This window comes from Oncorhynchus mykiss, chromosome 26 (assembly GCF_013265735.2).
Source record: "Oncorhynchus mykiss isolate Arlee chromosome 26, USDA_OmykA_1.1, whole genome shotgun sequence".
NCBI classification, from domain to species: Eukaryota; Metazoa; Chordata; class Actinopteri; order Salmoniformes; family Salmonidae; genus Oncorhynchus; species Oncorhynchus mykiss.
Window position 1 is genome coordinate 34,080,070 of NC_048590.1, and position 18,191 is coordinate 34,098,260.

The 18,191-nt window shown below is 44.4% G+C and overlaps 1 protein-coding gene across 4 annotated transcripts in view; it reads left to right on the forward strand.

Moving 5' to 3' along the window:
* The window catches only part of LOC110506682 (tubby protein-like), a 105,910-nt gene that overhangs the window by 77,391 nt on the left and 10,328 nt on the right, over positions 1-18,191 (forward strand). For 2 of the 4 annotated variants that reach the window (XM_021586473.2, XM_021586474.2), the window contains exons 3-7: positions 1,705-1,867; positions 8,628-8,765; positions 15,684-15,836; positions 16,610-16,731; positions 17,890-18,081. In XM_021586473.2, coding sequence (XP_021442148.2) covers positions 1,705-1,867; positions 8,628-8,765; positions 15,684-15,836; positions 16,610-16,731; positions 17,890-18,081 — 768 coding nt within the window. The remainder of the gene's footprint in view (positions 1-1,704; positions 1,868-8,627; positions 8,766-15,683; positions 15,837-16,609; positions 16,732-17,889; positions 18,082-18,191) is intronic. The other 2 variants (XM_021586475.2, XM_021586476.2) reach the window with 2 other exon arrangements.

An 18,191-nucleotide genomic window follows, 5' to 3' on the forward strand; every position in this document is an offset into this window, starting at 1 on the left:
CACCCAAAAGTACTCGTTACATTTTGAATGTTTACCAGGACAGGAAAATGGTCCAGTTGACGCACTTCAAGAGAACATCCCTGGTCATCCCTACTGTCTCTGATCTGGCGGACTCACTAAACACAAATATTTAGTTTGTAAGTTATGTCTGAGTTTTGGAGTGTAAATGTTGGAGTGTAAATTCAAAATACAAGAAAATCATGCCATCTGATTTGCTTAATATAAGGAATTTTAAATTATTTATACTTTTATTTTTGGTACTTAAGTGTATTTTAGCAATTACATTTATGTTTGATACTTAAGTATATTTAAAACCAAATACTTTTAGACTTTTACTCACTCAAGTAGTATTTTACTGGGTGACTTTCACTTTTACTTGAGTAATTGTCTGTTAAGTTATCTTTACTTTTACTCAAGTATGACAATCGGCCACTTTTTCCACCACTGACATCCACCTGGCCAGATTGTACGATTTACTTCAGTTTTGTTGTCACATTCTGTGATTGGCTTGCGCTGCTATGTCAGCCGACGTAGGCTACGTCAACTGCAGTGGTGTATTGGATCTGCGCATGTTTCAGCACCAGCAGTCCAAGCTTCCCTCTATGTGAATGCGAGAGTAAAATGAGTTCGGAAATTATGCATCTTAGAATTTTCACATAAAAACTTGATTATGTCCGAACTCAGAATCAAATACGCTTCCCAAAAATAACATGGTCACTGTGGTAGAACGTTTATTTTGATTGGTGGTGATGTGCGTTTATCAAAATCCCATCAGGTAAACAAGATTATTAGGGAAATCATTTCTTCTTGCAAAGCATTTAAACGTTTAAATAGAACTGTTATAAGACACGTCTGTCAACTAGTCTGGTTCCTCTTCAGGAAATGGTAAAAAAATAAAATAAAAATGAAGGCAATCTCCCACCTACAGGTGAACGAAATGTAGCAGACACAGTCAGGCAGAGGTCAAACTCATGTCCCAATGATCTTGTCCTTGATAGGGTGTTCTGTAGCTCATCATATGAAGACAAGCAGAAATGTAATTTATGCTGGACTGTGGCATGATTGCAAGCTGGGCAGATGCACATGTTTGTCCAGTAATCAATCTTTAATCTACTGTAGCTCAGGTGATTGGAGGGCCAGAGTGCACAGACACATTTCTTCTCTCAAGGACACAGTCTTGTGTCTTTTTACAGTGACAAAGCACTGTGTGTGTGTGTGTGTGTGTGTGTGTGTGTGTGTGTGTGTGTGTGTGTGTGTTTCAGGACCAGAAGTCCCCACAAGAATAGTAAACAAACAACAATTTCACCATCTGGGTACAAATTTGTTATTCCCCACAAGGTCAAATTCAATTTCTAGGGGATTTAGTGTTAAGGTTAGAATTAGGGTTAGGAGTAGGTTTTGGGGTTAATGTTAGGGTTAGGAGTAGGTTAAGGTTTTGGGGTTAATGTTAGGGTTAGGGAAAAATGTATTTTGAATGGGACAGAATTTTGTGTCCCCACAAGGTTAGTTGTAAAAGAGTGTGTGTGAGAAGGTAAACCATTAGTATTAGAAAATGTCTATCCATGTTAATGTATTATATATGATACATTATTAGAAGATATTTAAGTGAGTGTGTGCATGTGTCAATAATACCAGAAGAATTGAACACCATTGAGGTGTGTGTGTGTGTGTGTGTGTGTGTGTGTGTGTGTGTGTGTGTTTCAGCGAGCTCTCCTAGAGCAGAAGCAGAAGAAGAAGAGACAGGAGCCTCTGATGGTGCAATCCAGCGTGGACGGGCGGTCTCGCGCCCGCAGGACCAAGCAGTGTGAGGAGCAGGCTCCCCTGGTAGAGTCTTACCTCAGCAGCAACAGGAGCACCATCTACCATGGTAAGAGAGCCAGCCAGGATCCTTTCACCACCAGGAACCTATTACCAGGGCTGTGTCTCGAATGGCACCCTATTCCCTATATATAGTGCACTTCTTTTGGCTATGTTTTGTATACTACTACTACTACTACTACTATATATGCTTTTTCCAAAAATGTGTGCACTATATAGGGAATAGAGTGCCATTTTGGTAACAGCCCAGGACCCTGTCAACATCTGTTTACCATAGGAACCCGCTTCCTCTCATCTCTGAGGAAGCTGCTCTAGTGGTGCCGGGCAATTACAGAGATGTCCAGTAACGCTCCGGCATGGGGCCCTTTCAAGGGCTATTCACAGCCATGACCGGGTGGTATTGATCCAGGTTACTCACATAGAGTGCTTGTGAAATATGGCTGATTGAAATACTGTATCCATGTTCTTGTCCTGATGCGCTGCTCACTGTTTGATCAAGTTCGTCTATTGATTCTTAGCTCCTGGGCCAAAGGAAAACTTTTGTACTGTAGTGACTTTTTTAGTGTTACTTTCTGCTCTGCATATGTAAATACTTAGATATCTATCAATACCATGTCAAGGTTGGCAAAAGAAACATGTAATGCTTTATTCATGAAATAACTTTGTCTTTGTGTGAGAGAGACTCCAGGATTTACCAGTACATGCCTTTCAACTATAAAACTCTAGTGGTCAGAGCTCTGCAGTAGTCCTTCCAGATAGAGCAGAGATGGTGTTAGTGCTGTGGAGATTGGGCCACTGATCTCCACAGACGGACTTTAGCTGTAGTCTTAATCCCCAACTCAGTGACTGAGTCTGGGCTCCAGACCATGCATCTAAACAGCACGCAGCATATTGAAGAGGGCAGTCCATAAGGGCAGACGAAGGATATCAATGATCTGAAAACATTCTGTATGGAGGAATGGTCTAAGATCCCTCCCAATGTGTTGTCTAATCTCATAAAACATTAAAGAAGAAAGCGAAGTGCCATTATCCTCCCAAAGTATTGAAAACAGGTGGTGCCAAGGATTCCGACGCCTATCTTTTTGAGATTTTCTTTAATCACTTGTTAAACAAAACAATTTTCTCTGAGCAATTGAATTATTATAAAATAATATAATTTATTATTAAAGCTCAGTATTTATTTTATAGTATTTTTTTCATCACCTTCATAATGCGTGCCAAAACATTTTGAGATGACTGAATATGAAAGCTCCAGGAACAGCTCAGTGCATATGAGTGGACTGACGTCAATACAAAGTATATGTTTCATCTTCCTTCAGTGAGTGTACATCCTAATGAAAATATTCCCCTCCGACACTAGTCAAACAGCTCCAGAAGACACGGAAGCTTTGAACTTCTCCGAATATTTCCCGTTGCAATCTCAGCCCACAGCCTTCCAAAGATGTCAAAAATATGCCTTTGAGCTCATTCAGTACAGCAGCAAACATATAGAGAGAGTCCCTTGATTCATACCTTATGCTTAACAACACACAGATGGCTCTACACTGTTAGTGAAGGAAGCATACACACTGTTTGGTCTTGATAAAAATAGAATCCCTCTCTCTCCTGTCCTTATTTTTCACCATCTTTAGATTAACCACTGTTTTTCTCTCTTTAGAACTCACATTTTCTTGGCTCTATTTTAAGAATCAATTCAACACTCACTAAGAGGGATTACGTGTTCCTTGTACCTTTCGTATTTCCATCTGATTAACCTTAAACTGTATGCATTTCCACATCTACAGTATATCCTTCAGATAATATCCATGAAAGGTTAAGTTCAGTATTAAGTGGAAATGCTGTTTCATATTCCAGCTTTTATTTACGTACCCTATCTGGATTCATTGAAAAATCATATGGTTTAAGTACAACTCTGACTTGTGTGATAAGTTTGCCTCTCCTCATTTGATAGTAAAGAAATGAACCACCACAAGCCACTGCTGTCCAAAAAAACAGATTCTGAGGTTCGCAAAAGAGCAACTGGATGTTCCACAGCGTTACTGGCAACATATTCTGTGGACAGATGAAACTACAGTTGAGTTGTTTGGAAGGAACACACAACACTATGTGTGGAGAAAAAAAAGGCACAGCACACCAACATCAAAACTTCATATCTCAACTGTAAAGTATGGTGGCGGGAGCATCATGGTTTGTGCTTTGCTGCGTCAGGTCCTGGACAGCTTGCTATCATTTACGGAAAAATTAGTTTATCAAGACATTTTGCAGGAGAATGTAAGGCTATCTGTCCGCCAACTGAAGCTCAACAGAAGTTGGATGATGCAACAGGACAACGACCAAAAGCACAGAAGTAAATCAACAACAGATTGGCTTCAACAGAATAAAATAAATAAATAAATAAAAACGGAATTGGAACAGTTTTGTAAAGAGGAATGTTCCAAAATGCCTCCTGACCATTGTGCAGGTCTGATCCACAACTACAGAAAATGTTTGGTTGAGGTTATAGCTGCAAAAAGGAGGGTCAACCAGTTATTAAATCCAAAGTTTCACATACTTTTTCCACCCTGCTCTGTGAATGTTTACACGGTGTGTTCAATAAAGACATTAAAACGTAAAATTGTTTGTGTGTTATTAGTTTAAGCAGACTGTGTTTGTCTATTGTTGTGACTTAGATGAAGATCAGATAAAATTTTAGGACCAATTTATGCAGAAATCTAGGTAATTCCGAAGGGTTCACATACTTTTTCTTCTGCTATAAATCAGATTAGCATCCAGTAGATAAATCATAAAGCAGAAAAACCTGGAAAATATTTGAAAATTATTGACCGCCCCAAATATAGGGTGACTGTCACACCCTGGTCAAAGTATTTTGTGTTTATCTTTATTTATTTGGTCAGGCCAGGGTGTGGCATGGGTTTTTGTATGTGGTGTGTATGTATGGGGATTGTAGCTAGTGGGGTGTTCTAGCTAAGTCTATGGCTGTCTGAAGTGGTTCTCAATCAGAGGCAGGTGTTTATCGTTGTCTCTGATTGGGAACCATATTTAGGCAGCCATATTCTTTGAGTTTGTGGTGGGTGATTGTCCTTAGTGTCCTGATGTCATTGTTCTGTGTTAGGTTACTCAAGTATAGGCTGTTTCGGTTTTCGTTAAGTTTATTGTTTTGATAGTGTTTGTGTTTAGTGTGTTACTTCATTAAACATGGATTGCAATAGACACGCCGCATTTTGGTCCGACTCTCCTTCACATATAGAAAACCGTTACAGAATCACCCACCACAAAAGGACCAAGCAGCGTGTCAACAGGCAGGAGCAGCGCGAGGAGATGCGCAATAAGGATTTCTGGACATGGGAGGAAATCCTCGACGGGAGAGGACCCTGGGCGAAACCAGGGGAGTGTAGCCGCACTAAGGTGCAGCGGGAGAAGAAACAACAGGAACAGCCCAAGGAGGAGTACAGTATGGAGTATACTTCTTGGGAGGAGATCGACAGGTGGGCGGCCGACCCAGGGAGAGTGCCGGAGCCCGCCTGGGATTCGCTGGAGCAGTGCGAGGAAGGTTATCGTAGAATGGAGGCGGTGAAAGCAGAGAGGCGCTGGTATGAGAAGGCAGCACGGCGACGCGGATGGAAGCCTGAGAGGCAGCCCCAAAAATTTCTTGGGGGGGGGGCTAACAGGGAGTATGGCTATGCCAGGTAGGAGACCTGGGCAGACTCCCTGTGCTTACCGGGGGGCTAGAGAGACCGGACAGGCACCGTGTTATGCAGTGGTGCGCACGGTGTCTCCAGTGCGGGTGCATAGCCCGGTGCGGTATATTCCAGCTCCGCGTGTCTGCCGGGCTAGATTGAGCGTCGAGCCTAATGCCATGAAGCCGGCTCTACGCAGCTGGTCCCCAGTGCGTCTCCTTGGGCCGGTTTACATGGCACCAGCCTTGCGCTCGGTGTCTCCGGTTCGCCTGCATAGTCCAGTGCGGGCTATTCCACCTCGCCGCACTGGCAGGGCGACCGTGAGCATTCAACCAGGTAAGGTTGGGCAGGCTCGGTGCTCAAGAGCTCCAGTGCGCCTGCACGGTCCGGTTTTTCCAGTACCACCTCCACACCCCAGCCCTCCGGTAGCAGCTCCCCGCACCAGGCTTCCTGTGCGTGTCCTCGGCCCAGTACCACCAGTGCCCGCACCACGCATCAGGCCTACAGTGCGCCTCGCCTGTCCAGCGCTGTCGGAGCCCTCCTCCTCTCCAGCGCTGTCGGAGTCTCCCGCCTGTTTAGCGCTGCCAGTTAGCATAGAGCTGCCAGTTAGCATAGAGCTGCCAGTTAGCATAGAGCTGCCAGTTAGCATAGAGCTGCCAGTTAGCATAGAGCTGCCAGTTAGCATAGAGCTGCCAGTTAGCATAGAGCTGCCAGTTAGCATAGAGCTGCCAGTTAGCATGGAGCTGCCAGTCTGCAAGGAGCTGCCAGTCTGCAAGGAGCTGCCAGTCTGCAAGGAGCTGCCAGTCTGCAAGGAGCTGCCAGTCTGCAAGGAGCCGCCAGAGCTGCCTGTCTGCAGGATGCCGCCAAAGCTGCCAGTCTGCAAGGAGCCGCCAGAGCCGCCAGTCAGCATGGAGCAGCCAGGGCCGCCAGTCAGCATGGAGCAGCCAGGGCCGCCAGTCAGCATGGAGCAGCCAGGGCCGCCAGTCAGCATGGAGCAGCCAGGGCCGCCAGTCAGCATGGAGCAGCCAGGGCCGCCAGTCAGCATGGAGCAGCCAGGGCCGCCAGTCAGCATGGAGCAGCCAGAGCTGCCAGTCAGCATGGAGCAGCCAGTCAGCATGGAGCAGCCAGAGCTGCCAGTCAGCATGGAGCAGCCAGTCAGCATGGAGCAGCCAGAGCTGCCAGTCAGCATGGAGCAGCCAGAGCTGCCAGTCAGCATGGAGCAGCCAGAGCTGTCAGTCAGCATGGAGCAGCCAGTCAGCATGGAGCAGCCAGAGCTGCCAGTCGACCAGACTCTTCCAGATCTGCCAGTCGACCAGACTCTTCCAGATCTGCCAGTCGACCAGATCTGCCAGTCGACCAGACTCTTCCAGATCTGCCAGTCGACCAGACTCTTCCAGATCTGCCAGTCGACCAGACTCTTCCAGATCTGCCAGTCGACCAGACTCTTCCAGATCTGCCAGTCGACCAGACTCTTCCAGATCTGCCAGTCGACCAGACTCTTCCAGATCTGCCAGTCGACCAGACTCTTCCAGATCTGCCAGTCGACCAGGATCTGCCAGTCAGCCAGGATCTGCCGAAACCACCAGCCAGCCAGGATCTGGTAGATTCATCAACCTGCCTGAGCTTCCTCTCACTCCTGAGCTTCCTCTCACTCCTGAGCTTCCCCTCAGTTCCGAGCTGCCCCTCAGTCCCGAGCTGCCCCTCAGTCCCGATCTGCTCCTCAGTCCAGTGGGGTTCTGGGTGAGGACTACTAGGCCATGGTCGGCGGCGAGGGTGGACTATCCAGGGACGCGAGGAGAAGGGACTAAGACATTGATTGAGTGGGGTCCACGTCCCGCGCCGGAGCTGCCACCATGGACAGACGCCCACCCGGACCCTCCCTATTGTTTTGAGGTGCGTTCGGGAGTCCGCACCTTAGGGGGGGGGGGTTCTGTCACACCCTGGTCAAAGTATTTTGTGTTTATCTTTATTTATTTGGTCAGGCCAGGGTGTGGCATGGGTTTTTGTATGTGGTGTGTATGTATGGGGATTGTAGCTAGTGGGGTGTTCTAGCTAAGTCTATGGCTGTCTGAAGTGGTTCTCAATCAGAGGCAGGTGTTTATCGTTGTCTCTGATTGGGAACCATATTTAGGCAGCCATATTCTTTGAGTTTGTGGTGGGTGATTGTCCTTAGTGTCCTGATGTCATTGTTCTGTGTTAGGTTACTCAAGTATAGGCTGTTTCGGTTTTCGTTAAGTTTATTGTTTTGATAGTGTTTGTGTTTAGTGTGTTACTTCATTAAACATGGATTGCAATAGACACGCCGCATTTTGGTCCGACTCTCCTTCACATATAGAAAACCGTTACAGTGACATTGTTAACAGAATATTTTAGGTGGACTAAACAGATTTAATTGAACCTAGTTCAGAAACTGACTTCAGGCTCATGCTTATCTGAAACAGAGTATGTAGGCCTACCAGTTGTTAGCTTCCATATATGCTAACAGTAACCTCAGGTCATGAATACAGGTCTCTCCATCTCTCTGCTCGGAGCTTCTGAAGCATTTGCTCTATTATTCCCCTTGAAGCTGTTTGGAATAATTGGAAGAGAAATGGGTTCCCACAATGAGACTGTGAATGTCTCCGCGGTGACGGATCTGGGCTCCGAATTTTTACGAGAATAGACACATACCACTGGATATTCAGAGGAGGCTGTAGGGGAAATACTAAGGCAACCAAGCAGTTGATAAGATTAAGATAAACATGTTAAAATCAAAGTGCCAATTTCAAGGGACTGTAGCTACAGTATGCATTTGTTATTATCTAATCCTGGAACATGTTGTTGCTGGGAGGAGCATATGCTGTGCATTTGCAATTTTCACAGAGCTAGCACATTCATGACCTGTTTGACATGAGGCAATAAACAGTGTTTCCCAGGCAAGAGAAACGCCTCTGCTGTGTGTCTGCTTCCTATAACCTTGCAAAGTGTCCTCTGCTAACTCTGTCTTCACCTGTTCTTTCTCTTTCCCTATAGGCTAACCTTAACTGACAGTACCCTTCTGTTTAGTCTCTTACTTCATTTTTATCTTCATCATTTCCCCCCACCTGCCTGCTAACTCCCTCTGTCCACTGGCTCCTGCCGTGCCGTACGTAGTGCAAGAAGCTGAACATGAGGAGGTGAAGGTGGTAGCGGACAACCAGGCTCCTCGCTCAGCCAAAAAGGGCAAGGCATCGACCAGCTCCACCCCGCAGACAGGCAGCGGCAAGAAGGAGAGGAAGGGGAAGCACAAAGGTCAGGCTTGCTGCTGCTGCCTCCAGACAGACCGAGAGACAGACAGAGAGACAGACAGACAGGCTACAGCAGCATGCATGGTCCTCTCTCTCTGTCTGTTGGTCAACTGTACAGCACGTCTCCATCTGGCTCAGCTCTGTCTCCTACCGTGATGGAAATTAAACACTCCAATTGATATCCTCAGGTTTTCAATGAGGAGGAAGTTTCATTTCTTGTGCCAGAATGAAATGCACCATGTGAGAGTGTTGTGCAGAGCAAGAGATAGCACTTTGGTATCATGTAGAGTAAAACAGATTGCATGTGAAATTAGTTGCATGGCCACCAGACCACATATTTGTCTCCCAATTAATCTCCTTTGATAGCTGTATTGTATTGCTGTATTGTCTTCATGAGTTAAGCTCTAAAAAGTCAATGTTAAGATGCCCCATGCTCCATAAGGTACATGGCTGTATGCGTCTCTCTCATTCACACACTCATCCTTTCAAACCTCCTCAAGCTGGATTGGACTCGGTTCTGTTCATGTTTCCATCTCTGGTGGCACATAGTGGCATTCTAAAGCTAATCAAGCTGCCCTTACAGAGAAGTGAAGCATGCACTCAGGTGCTAAGTCTGTCCAAAATCTCATCTGAGTAATGATGTTAGAGAAGTCGGTTCTCTCTGCCTGCCAAATAAACACCTTAGTGGCTGCTGAAATGCTCCTTAGCCTTGATAGAGACTTCATACGTAAGCAGCATGAATTAAAATGGAAGTGTGAAATTGTGTTCCCTCACTTTGATGTCTCTCTCAACTTCTGAGTTTCAATAATCAAATCAGAATACTGTATGTATTTCTGGGCTCCCAAATGGCACTGCTTCTCAGTGCTTGGGGCGTCACTATAGACACCCTGGTTCGATTCCAGGCTGTATCGGAACCGGCTGTGATTGGGAGTCCCATAGGGCGGCGCCCAGCATTGTCCGGGTTTGACCGGTGTAGGCTGTCATTGTAAATAAGAATTTGTTCTTAACTGACTTGCCTAGTTAAATAAAGGTTAAATAAAAAATATAAAAAAATTGCCAGTGGCTGTCTGAAATGCTTGTTTACCAATGATGCAGATTTAAAAAATATATAATAATAAAATAAGTAGTAGCACGAGGAATAAATATACACAAGAATGGAGCTACAGTTTAAGTCGGAAGTTTACATTGGAGTAGGTTGGAGTCATTAAAACTTGATTTTCAACCACTCCACAAATTTCTTGTTAAAATACGATAGTTTTGGCAAGTCGGGTAGGACATCTACTTTGTGCATGACAAGTCATTTTTCCAACAATTGTTTACAGACAGATTATTTCACTTATAATTCACTGTATCACAATTCCAGTGGGTCAGACGTTTACATACACTAAGTTGACTGTGCCTTTAAACAGCTTGGAAATTCCAGAAAATTATGTTGTGGCTTTAGAAGCTTCTGATAGACTAATTGACATAATTTGAGTCAATTGGAGGTGTACCTGCTGATGTATTTCAAGGCCTACCTTCAAACTCAGTGCCTCTTTGCTTGACATCATGGGAAAATCAAAAGAAATCAGCCAAGACCTCAGAAAAAAATTGTAGACCTCTACAAGTCTGGTTCATCCTTGGGAGCAATTTCCAAACACCTGAAGGTACCACGTTCATCTGTACAAACAATCAGCTTGGAGGGGAATGTGATGTTGAACACTGAGCTGTAGTCTATGAACAGCATTTCCCTCTTGTCCAGGTAGGAGAGGGCAGTGTGAAGTGAAATTGAGCTTGGAACCCTTTTTGCACTCTCTTTTGACTCATCACAGTGCTGCTGCTACTGTTTATTATCCATCCTGTTGCCTAGTCCCTTTATCCCTACCTATATGTACATCTACCTCAATTACCCCATACTCTTGCACATTGACCCGGTACTGGGATTTTCACGCAAGACATAGTGTTGTATTCCTCAAAGTGTGCATAAATGGCATTTAGCTCGTTTGGGCGTTCTGCATCTCACTGGGTTTCCTTTGTAATACGTTATCGTCTGTAAGCCCTGCCAGATACGACAAGCATCGAAGTCGGTGTAATAGGATTCCACCTTTCTCCTATATTGTCCTTTTGCATTTTTTATGTCTCATCTGAGGTTGTACCGGGCTTTCTTGTATGCGTCCATGTGTCCCGTTCCTTGTAAGCGGTAGCTCTAACCTTTAACCCTGCGTGGATATTGCCTGTAATCCATGGTTTTTGGTTTTGATACGTTCATATAGTCACTGTGGGGACGACATCATCTATGCACTTATTGAAGAAGCCTGTGACCGGTGTGGTAAACTCCTCAATGCTATCAGATGAAACCCGGAACATATTCCAGCCTGTAGTAGCAAAACAGTCTTGTAGCCTCGCGTCTGCTTCATCACACCACTTTCGTATTGAGCATGTCACTGGTACTTCCTGTTTGAGCTTTTGTTTATAATAAGTAATCAGAAGAATAGAGTTGTGGTCAGATTCGCTGAAGTGAGGACAAGGGAGTGGCTTGTATGCGTTTCTGTGGGTAGAATAAAAGTGGTTTAGGGCTTTAGCACGCCTAGTGTCGCAGAAGACGTGTTGATAAAAGTGAGGTGGAACTAGGGTTGGAAAATTCCGTGAACTTTCATAAAATTCCCTGGTTTTCTTAAAATCCCAGTTGGAGGTTTCCCTGAATCAGGAGGGAATAAGCAGATAATCCAGAATCAGGAGGGAATAAGCAGGAAATCCAGAATCAGGAGGGAATAAGCAGGAAATCCAGAATCAGGAGGGAATAAGCAGGAAATCCAGAATCAGGAGGGAATAAGCAGGAAATCCGCAATCCTCCAACTAGAGTTTTGTGAAAACAGTGAATTTACTGAAAGTTTTCAGAATTTTGCAACCCTAAGTAGAACTGTTGTCTCCCTGCGTTTAAAGTCTCCGCCCACCAGAAATGCTGCCTCTGGGTGAGCAGTTTCATGTTTGTTTATGGCACCATACAGTTCGTTGAGTGCCAAAGTGGTGTTGGTTTGTGGAGGGATGTAGACAACTGTGATAATTACAGATGAGAATTATCTTGGTAGATAAGAGTCTGCAGCTTACCATGAGCTTTTTATATCTGGTGAGCAAAAGCTATAGATTTCATTCTCACTGGAAGCAGCACACCAGTTGATGTTTATGAAGAGACACACCCCTCCCCCCTTGGATTTGCCTGAGGCCACATTCGTCCGATCGCGCCGCTGCCTGGAGAAACCACGGAGTTCTTCATACATGGTCATCCAGCCACGTCTCTGCAAGGCATATAATATCGCAGCTTTTCAAATCTCTCTGATAGAAGACTCTCGAATGAAGCTCATCCATATTATTCTCGAGTGACTGGACATTTGCCAATAGAACGGAGGGGAGTGATGGTCGATATTCTATTCGTCTCAGTCTCACAAGGATGCCGGCTCGTCTGCCACGTCTATGCCTGCAGTGTTTTGGTTGCCCATGCAGCCAAGGAATGGGGTCCAGTATGAACAAGGGGACAGCTGAGTCGGAGTTGAAGTCGGATATGATAGTCGAAATTGAGATTAGCAACTGTTGATCTGTCCAGAATTGCATGGCGGTCATATGTGATAACAGTATGAACTTTCTCTACGAAACAAAGTAAAGATAAATACGAAAAGGTCACTAAGTCAGGTTGGAACTCGTAAGATGCCGCTCTTATCCGTTGGCGCTATCTTTGTTGCTGCGCAATAATGCAGGAAACTGCTCTTGAAATAATGTAAAGGCAAATTATTGATATAATAAATAATAATACATGTTTTTATTGTCACATACACCAGATAGGTGCAGTGAAATGTGTTCATTTCCAGTGATGGGTATGTTTTATTCCACTCTGATCGAGTGATACCTATCCCTGACATACAGAGTGAGCCCTCCAGGCTGGTTTATGGGAAGCCCACTACCTTGTAAAGATGGTATAGGTAACAGGGATGTTTGTCATCTCAGGATGCTTTTGTAATCCTTACTCATCTGTTCAATGTTATTGTTTTGTCCTCCAATGTGATTCACTCAGGGCTAGTGATTAATCAGACTAGAGTCACGACGTCGTTCAACACCGATATGACCCCTTTCTTCTTACGGAATGATGGCTTACCCCGTCACACGCGCACACACACACACACACACACACACAGCTGCTCTCTGAAACGAGGGTTGGCTGCTTCGCTAACGCCACACTAACAAAGGGCTGCAATCTCCCTCTGAAAGCAGCAGTAATTCTTGTGTAATCACAGTGTTAAAAAGACAGTCACTAATTCAGTTGGGAGCAATAAAACAGTCTTTCAGAATGTGCGTTTTACCGGCCGTGATTTCATCTGGCTCATCTCATTTAATCGCTTGTTGCACTGCTATGGTGATGAGACAGAAGAGGATGAGGAAAAACAGTATGCCAGTGGCTTTGAAGCAGTAATGACCAGGAGGCCTCATTTATAACCGTTGTGCAAGTTTGACACTAAATATCTGTGCATCATTTCTGAAAAGGCTACCCTCGTCAAAAAAATCCCCCAAATCCAATACAAACTATTAGAATCCAATAGAAAATCATTTTGGAACCTACCCTATAGGATTTCATCCTGTCGGTCCTTTCGTAGAGGATTTTATCCGATAGGACTGGTTCTAAAATATGATCGTTTATTGGGGAGATTCTTGAATTTGAATCCTGTAGGATCCTATAAGATAAAAACCTATAGGATAGAATCCCATAGGAGTCCAATAGGAATGGTTCCAAAATCTGATAGGATTGAACCACTCCCTTATTGTGGTGGTGTGTTTAAGAGGTTGAGAACCTCAGGGAATTATCACTGGTGTGGGTAGGCAAAGAGATGGACATTGTGCTTTCCTGTACTAATACCTTGTGTTACTACATTACACAACCTCACGTTTCAACTACATTGAATTGAGGGTCATTACACATCCTTTTTACCTCAGATTAGACCGGGGGTCTTGGGACTTCGAATTCTACTATCGTTTTGAAAACGCGAATGGCAGGCAACATTTGAAATGCTCTGTATAAAAGTCACTGGCCTCACACCAATACATGGATTTATCACTCAAATAAGAGCTAACCCTTGTCACCGGGGTGGCAGGGTAGCCTAGTGGTTAGAGCGTTGGACTAGTAACCGAAAGGTTGCAAGTTCATATCCCTGAGCTGACAAGGTACAAATCTGTTGTTCTACCCCTGAACAGGCAGTTAACTCACTGTTCCTAGACTGTCATTGAAAATAAGAATTTGTTCTTAACTGACTTGCCTAGTTAAACAAAGGTTAAAAAAAATTTTTTGAAAGAAACTGTTGATATCCTATTGCGAGTCGTGATTTGTTGAAGTTAATAACAAAGCAGCTGATTTATTTCCTTCCCCGTTTCGGCATCCTCACAACTTCCATCCGACATTCTAGAATTTTGATGACTGTCTACAGCAAATTCTCTTCTAACCAGTGATATACAAATGATTCTCAGATTCAGTGTGGCCTTTGAATAGTGTTAGTTTAAACAGTGCATACACTCCAAACCCCTGCTCTATTGATTTCAAATTCATATCGATGTGACTGATGAACAAAATAGTGTTGTTTCTTTTCTCATTGGCGACCCACTTGCAACAATCGTAACTGTAGCTGGCTGTCGTCTACAAGTTGTCCTCTAACCAGTGATATACATATAATTCCCAGATTCCGTGTGTTTTAGTAAGGTTAGTTTGAACAGGACGTGTAACCCGACTCCCCCTCTCATTCTACTGATTTCAACGTGATATCAATATGAGGGATTGACAAATAAGTGTTGTGTTTCTCTTTCCGTTTTGGCCACACCCCCAAAGCAAAATGCATCACTACAAAATGTAGCTGGTTGTCATCAGCAGGTTGACCTCTAACGAGTGATGTAAAAATGATTTCCAGTTTCCATGTGGTTTTTGAGTTGTGTTAGTTTCAACAGTGCACACAAACCTGATTTCTCCCCTAATCAATATGAATGATTATTTGCCACTTGTCAAAACAACAGGCTTTTTGGTGCATATGCAGTTCATAAGGTGCTCGTTAAAAAGATAGAAGAAATATGACAAACATGTCCATCTGGGGAGGCAGATAGCCTAGTGGTTAGAGCATTGGACTAGTAGCCGGAAGGTTGCAAGATCAAATCCCTGACCTGACAAGGTCAAAATATGCCGTTCTGCCCCTGAGGCAGTTAACCCACTGTTCCTAGGCCGTCATTGAAAATAAGAATTTGTTCTTAACTGACTTGCCTAGTAAAATAAAAAAATCCACAGTTGCACAAAATACTAGGCCACTTGCCTGTTTGCAATAGCAATATTTAAACCACTTGAAACTGTGCGTACACATGGTCTAAAGTTTGCAGGAAGGTGAGCACATTCTCATGTCAAGTTAACTTTTGCATGAAGACTGGCACAAGCATGTTTTGGGGTATATTTTGTACAGGTTTATAAATGAGGCCCCCACCACTCCATTCGTGTGAAAGGGACTAGTAATCTGGTGCTTGATTGGCTGAATCAGTAGCTGACTAGCAGCAGGGACATCATGTTCTGCCCTGTTACGCAGGCTAATTAAATGGCAAAGAAGCAGCGGAAGTCTTAAGAGTCATGCCGAAAATACACCACATCAACCCACAAAGGCTTTCAAATCTGAATTTTACTGCATGACTCCTATTACCCAGGCAAATGTCATCTACTAGACTCCATTTACTTATACTGTATGAGTTTTTTTCCAACAGATTTCCATTCATTCTCCATGTCATGTTTGCATGCTTGTAGGCATGTTATGTGTGAGTGTTGACACATAACAGTATGTTTGTGCATGATCAAATGCATGTGTGTTACTACTGTTACTGTACGACTATGGAGGTCTGACCCTGATGGGGCTGGTTGGGTGTGGTGGTGTGGCAGGACTCGATGGGCCGGCGTCCTTCCAGGAAGAGGGCCAGATCCAGATCATGACGGTGGGTCACTGGGCCGTGGAGGAGGGGAGTGAGGGAGATGCTGTGATCAGTGCTCAGCCACAGGGCAAGCAGGACCTGAGGGTCACCATGCTTAAGAAAGGTATCAATACATATCGGCCTATCCCTGGCCTCCAGCCTGATCTGTGTACATGTACAGTCCCTCTGTGGCTTCGATTGGTCTGAAACACAGGTCAGAGAGTGATTGGCACTTGTCCTCTCCAATCATGCAGTGATTGGTCTGAGATTATGAGATTGTGAGGACCTTTTATTATACAGTAAGACCTGTCAAATACAGCTCTCCTTTCCCCTGAGATCTTTGCCAACTGAACAATAACATCTAAGTCAACTAAACAGTAACATCATGCTTATTACACCATGAATAACACCTTACTAAAAACATCAACAGTACTCCACTTGTTTTGTTCCTCTTGGTAAATAGGTTTCCAGTTTCCACCACCTTTTGATAGCTGAAAACATACTGTACAGTGACAGTTAGATACATTTATCTTAAAAATTCTCATGGGCAACCAACCAATTCAGGAAGCAGCAGGTATGCTATGACCTGTTGTGATGCTTTTAGTGAGCACGCTACAGGTGTCTATTGGCAGCTTTTCATGGTTCTTTCCCTGTTGGAGAGAGAGCCTTTTACAGTTCAGACTCTACCCAGAACACTACCTTTAGACAGTAGTGCATCCAAACCTCTCCATGAACTGATGTTTCAGAACAGGCTTATGTGTCTATGTTCCTGTGTGTTGTATCTTTGTGTACAGTGCTTGGTGTATGGTGCAGCATGCATTTACAGTTCTGTTGTTATTCAAACAGCATTACTAGGAGCACGACAATGTCATTACATTATGTATTTTCTGTTTGAAGGTATTTCTAGTAGTATGAACTTTGACGAAGAGGAGGATGATGAGGATGAAGTCAGTTCCAGTTCCTCTCAGCTCAACAGTAACACACGGCCAGGCTCTGCCACCAGCAAGAAGTCCTGCAAGGTACACTATCTGATGCTCTGTGGTCGTCTATTGATTCCTGACTCTTGGATGGAGCTTTTACTTTACACACAGTGTGCACTAATGCACCCTCTATTTGCTTTGTTCCTGTGCTCAGCGGGGCTCAGCCATTAGTCCATTTGGGGAATGACGACAGAGCAGTTTTGTGTTTTGGGCTACATTATGCTCAACCTATTCCTCTTTTGTATCTTTATTATTGTCATTTGAACTGTAGTTTGTTGATGCATGGAAGCAGCCCAGACATCTTCTGATGTGAATAGTTTTACCTAATGGAAATGGGAGTTTTTTCCCCTGATCTCAGAACCTAATCAGTCTCATGAATCCATCTGAGAGGAGAAAGGGGAATTTTTGTATATCAAACTGCCTCTCTAAATCATGTCCTTGCTGAACTCTGTGGTAGCTGAATATAATATTCCTGTTGGCATGGCTTTCTATCATGCAGTTGACATACCCTGGCCCTTTGGCCCCCTGGCAGTTTTGAAATGCTATTTAAAATACCCCTCTGAAAAGACAAATGACAGTCCACAAAATGACAGGCTACTAAGTCTTAGGTTAGCTCTGGTATTTCTGACTTGTCATCTGTCATATTCCGAAATAACTGCTGATTATTATTTGTATGAATATTTTAAACCTGCAGGAAATGTGGTGTGAGAACAGGCTGTTTTTCTCTGCTGTTTCTTTCCTCCCCTGCTGTCTGACTTAGAGGTAAAGCTAGTCAGAGGAGGCGGTGGGCTGTGTAGTCTCCTGTGGTTCGAGGAGGTTGAGGGGAAGTGACTCTTTAGTGTACTGTGGGCTTTAGAGAGGCACCTGACATCAGGAGTGACATTAGAAGCTACCCTGAGCACCTGACCATGTCACCTACCTGCTGAGACAGTCTGTCTCTTACTATAAGTTTGGTTGTTAATCATGTCTCCTCGCTGCCTGGTCCTTCCATGTGGATCTAACCCCCTGTTGAAACCCAGATGGCGTCTACACAGCCTCATGGTTTTAAACACAATGTGCTAATGTAGTTTCAGTCCCCAATGGATGTTTTATAATAACCATTATCATTTTATAATGGAAGGGATGCAGAATAGCTGAAGGTCCGGTAATCTGATGTTTTGAACGTGACATGGACTGATGTGTCTCTCTGTCCCTCAGGAGGCAGCCTCAGCATCCACCCCTCCCGTCAGTGAGCCGGCCATCGACGTGGATGACCTGGAAGAGTTCACCCTGAGACCAGCCCCTCAGGGGATCACGGTGAAGTGCAGGATCACCAGAGACAAGAAGGGCATGGACCGAGGCATGTACCCTACCTACTACCTCCACCTGGAGAGGGAGGATGGGAAGAAGGTGAGTGTGGAGCAGAAGGATAAATACTTACCACACTGACAGAATGCAAAGTGTGACCCTTTAGGGCAGGGCTGTTCAATGTCGGTCCTGGATGGCCAAAAAACGACTGC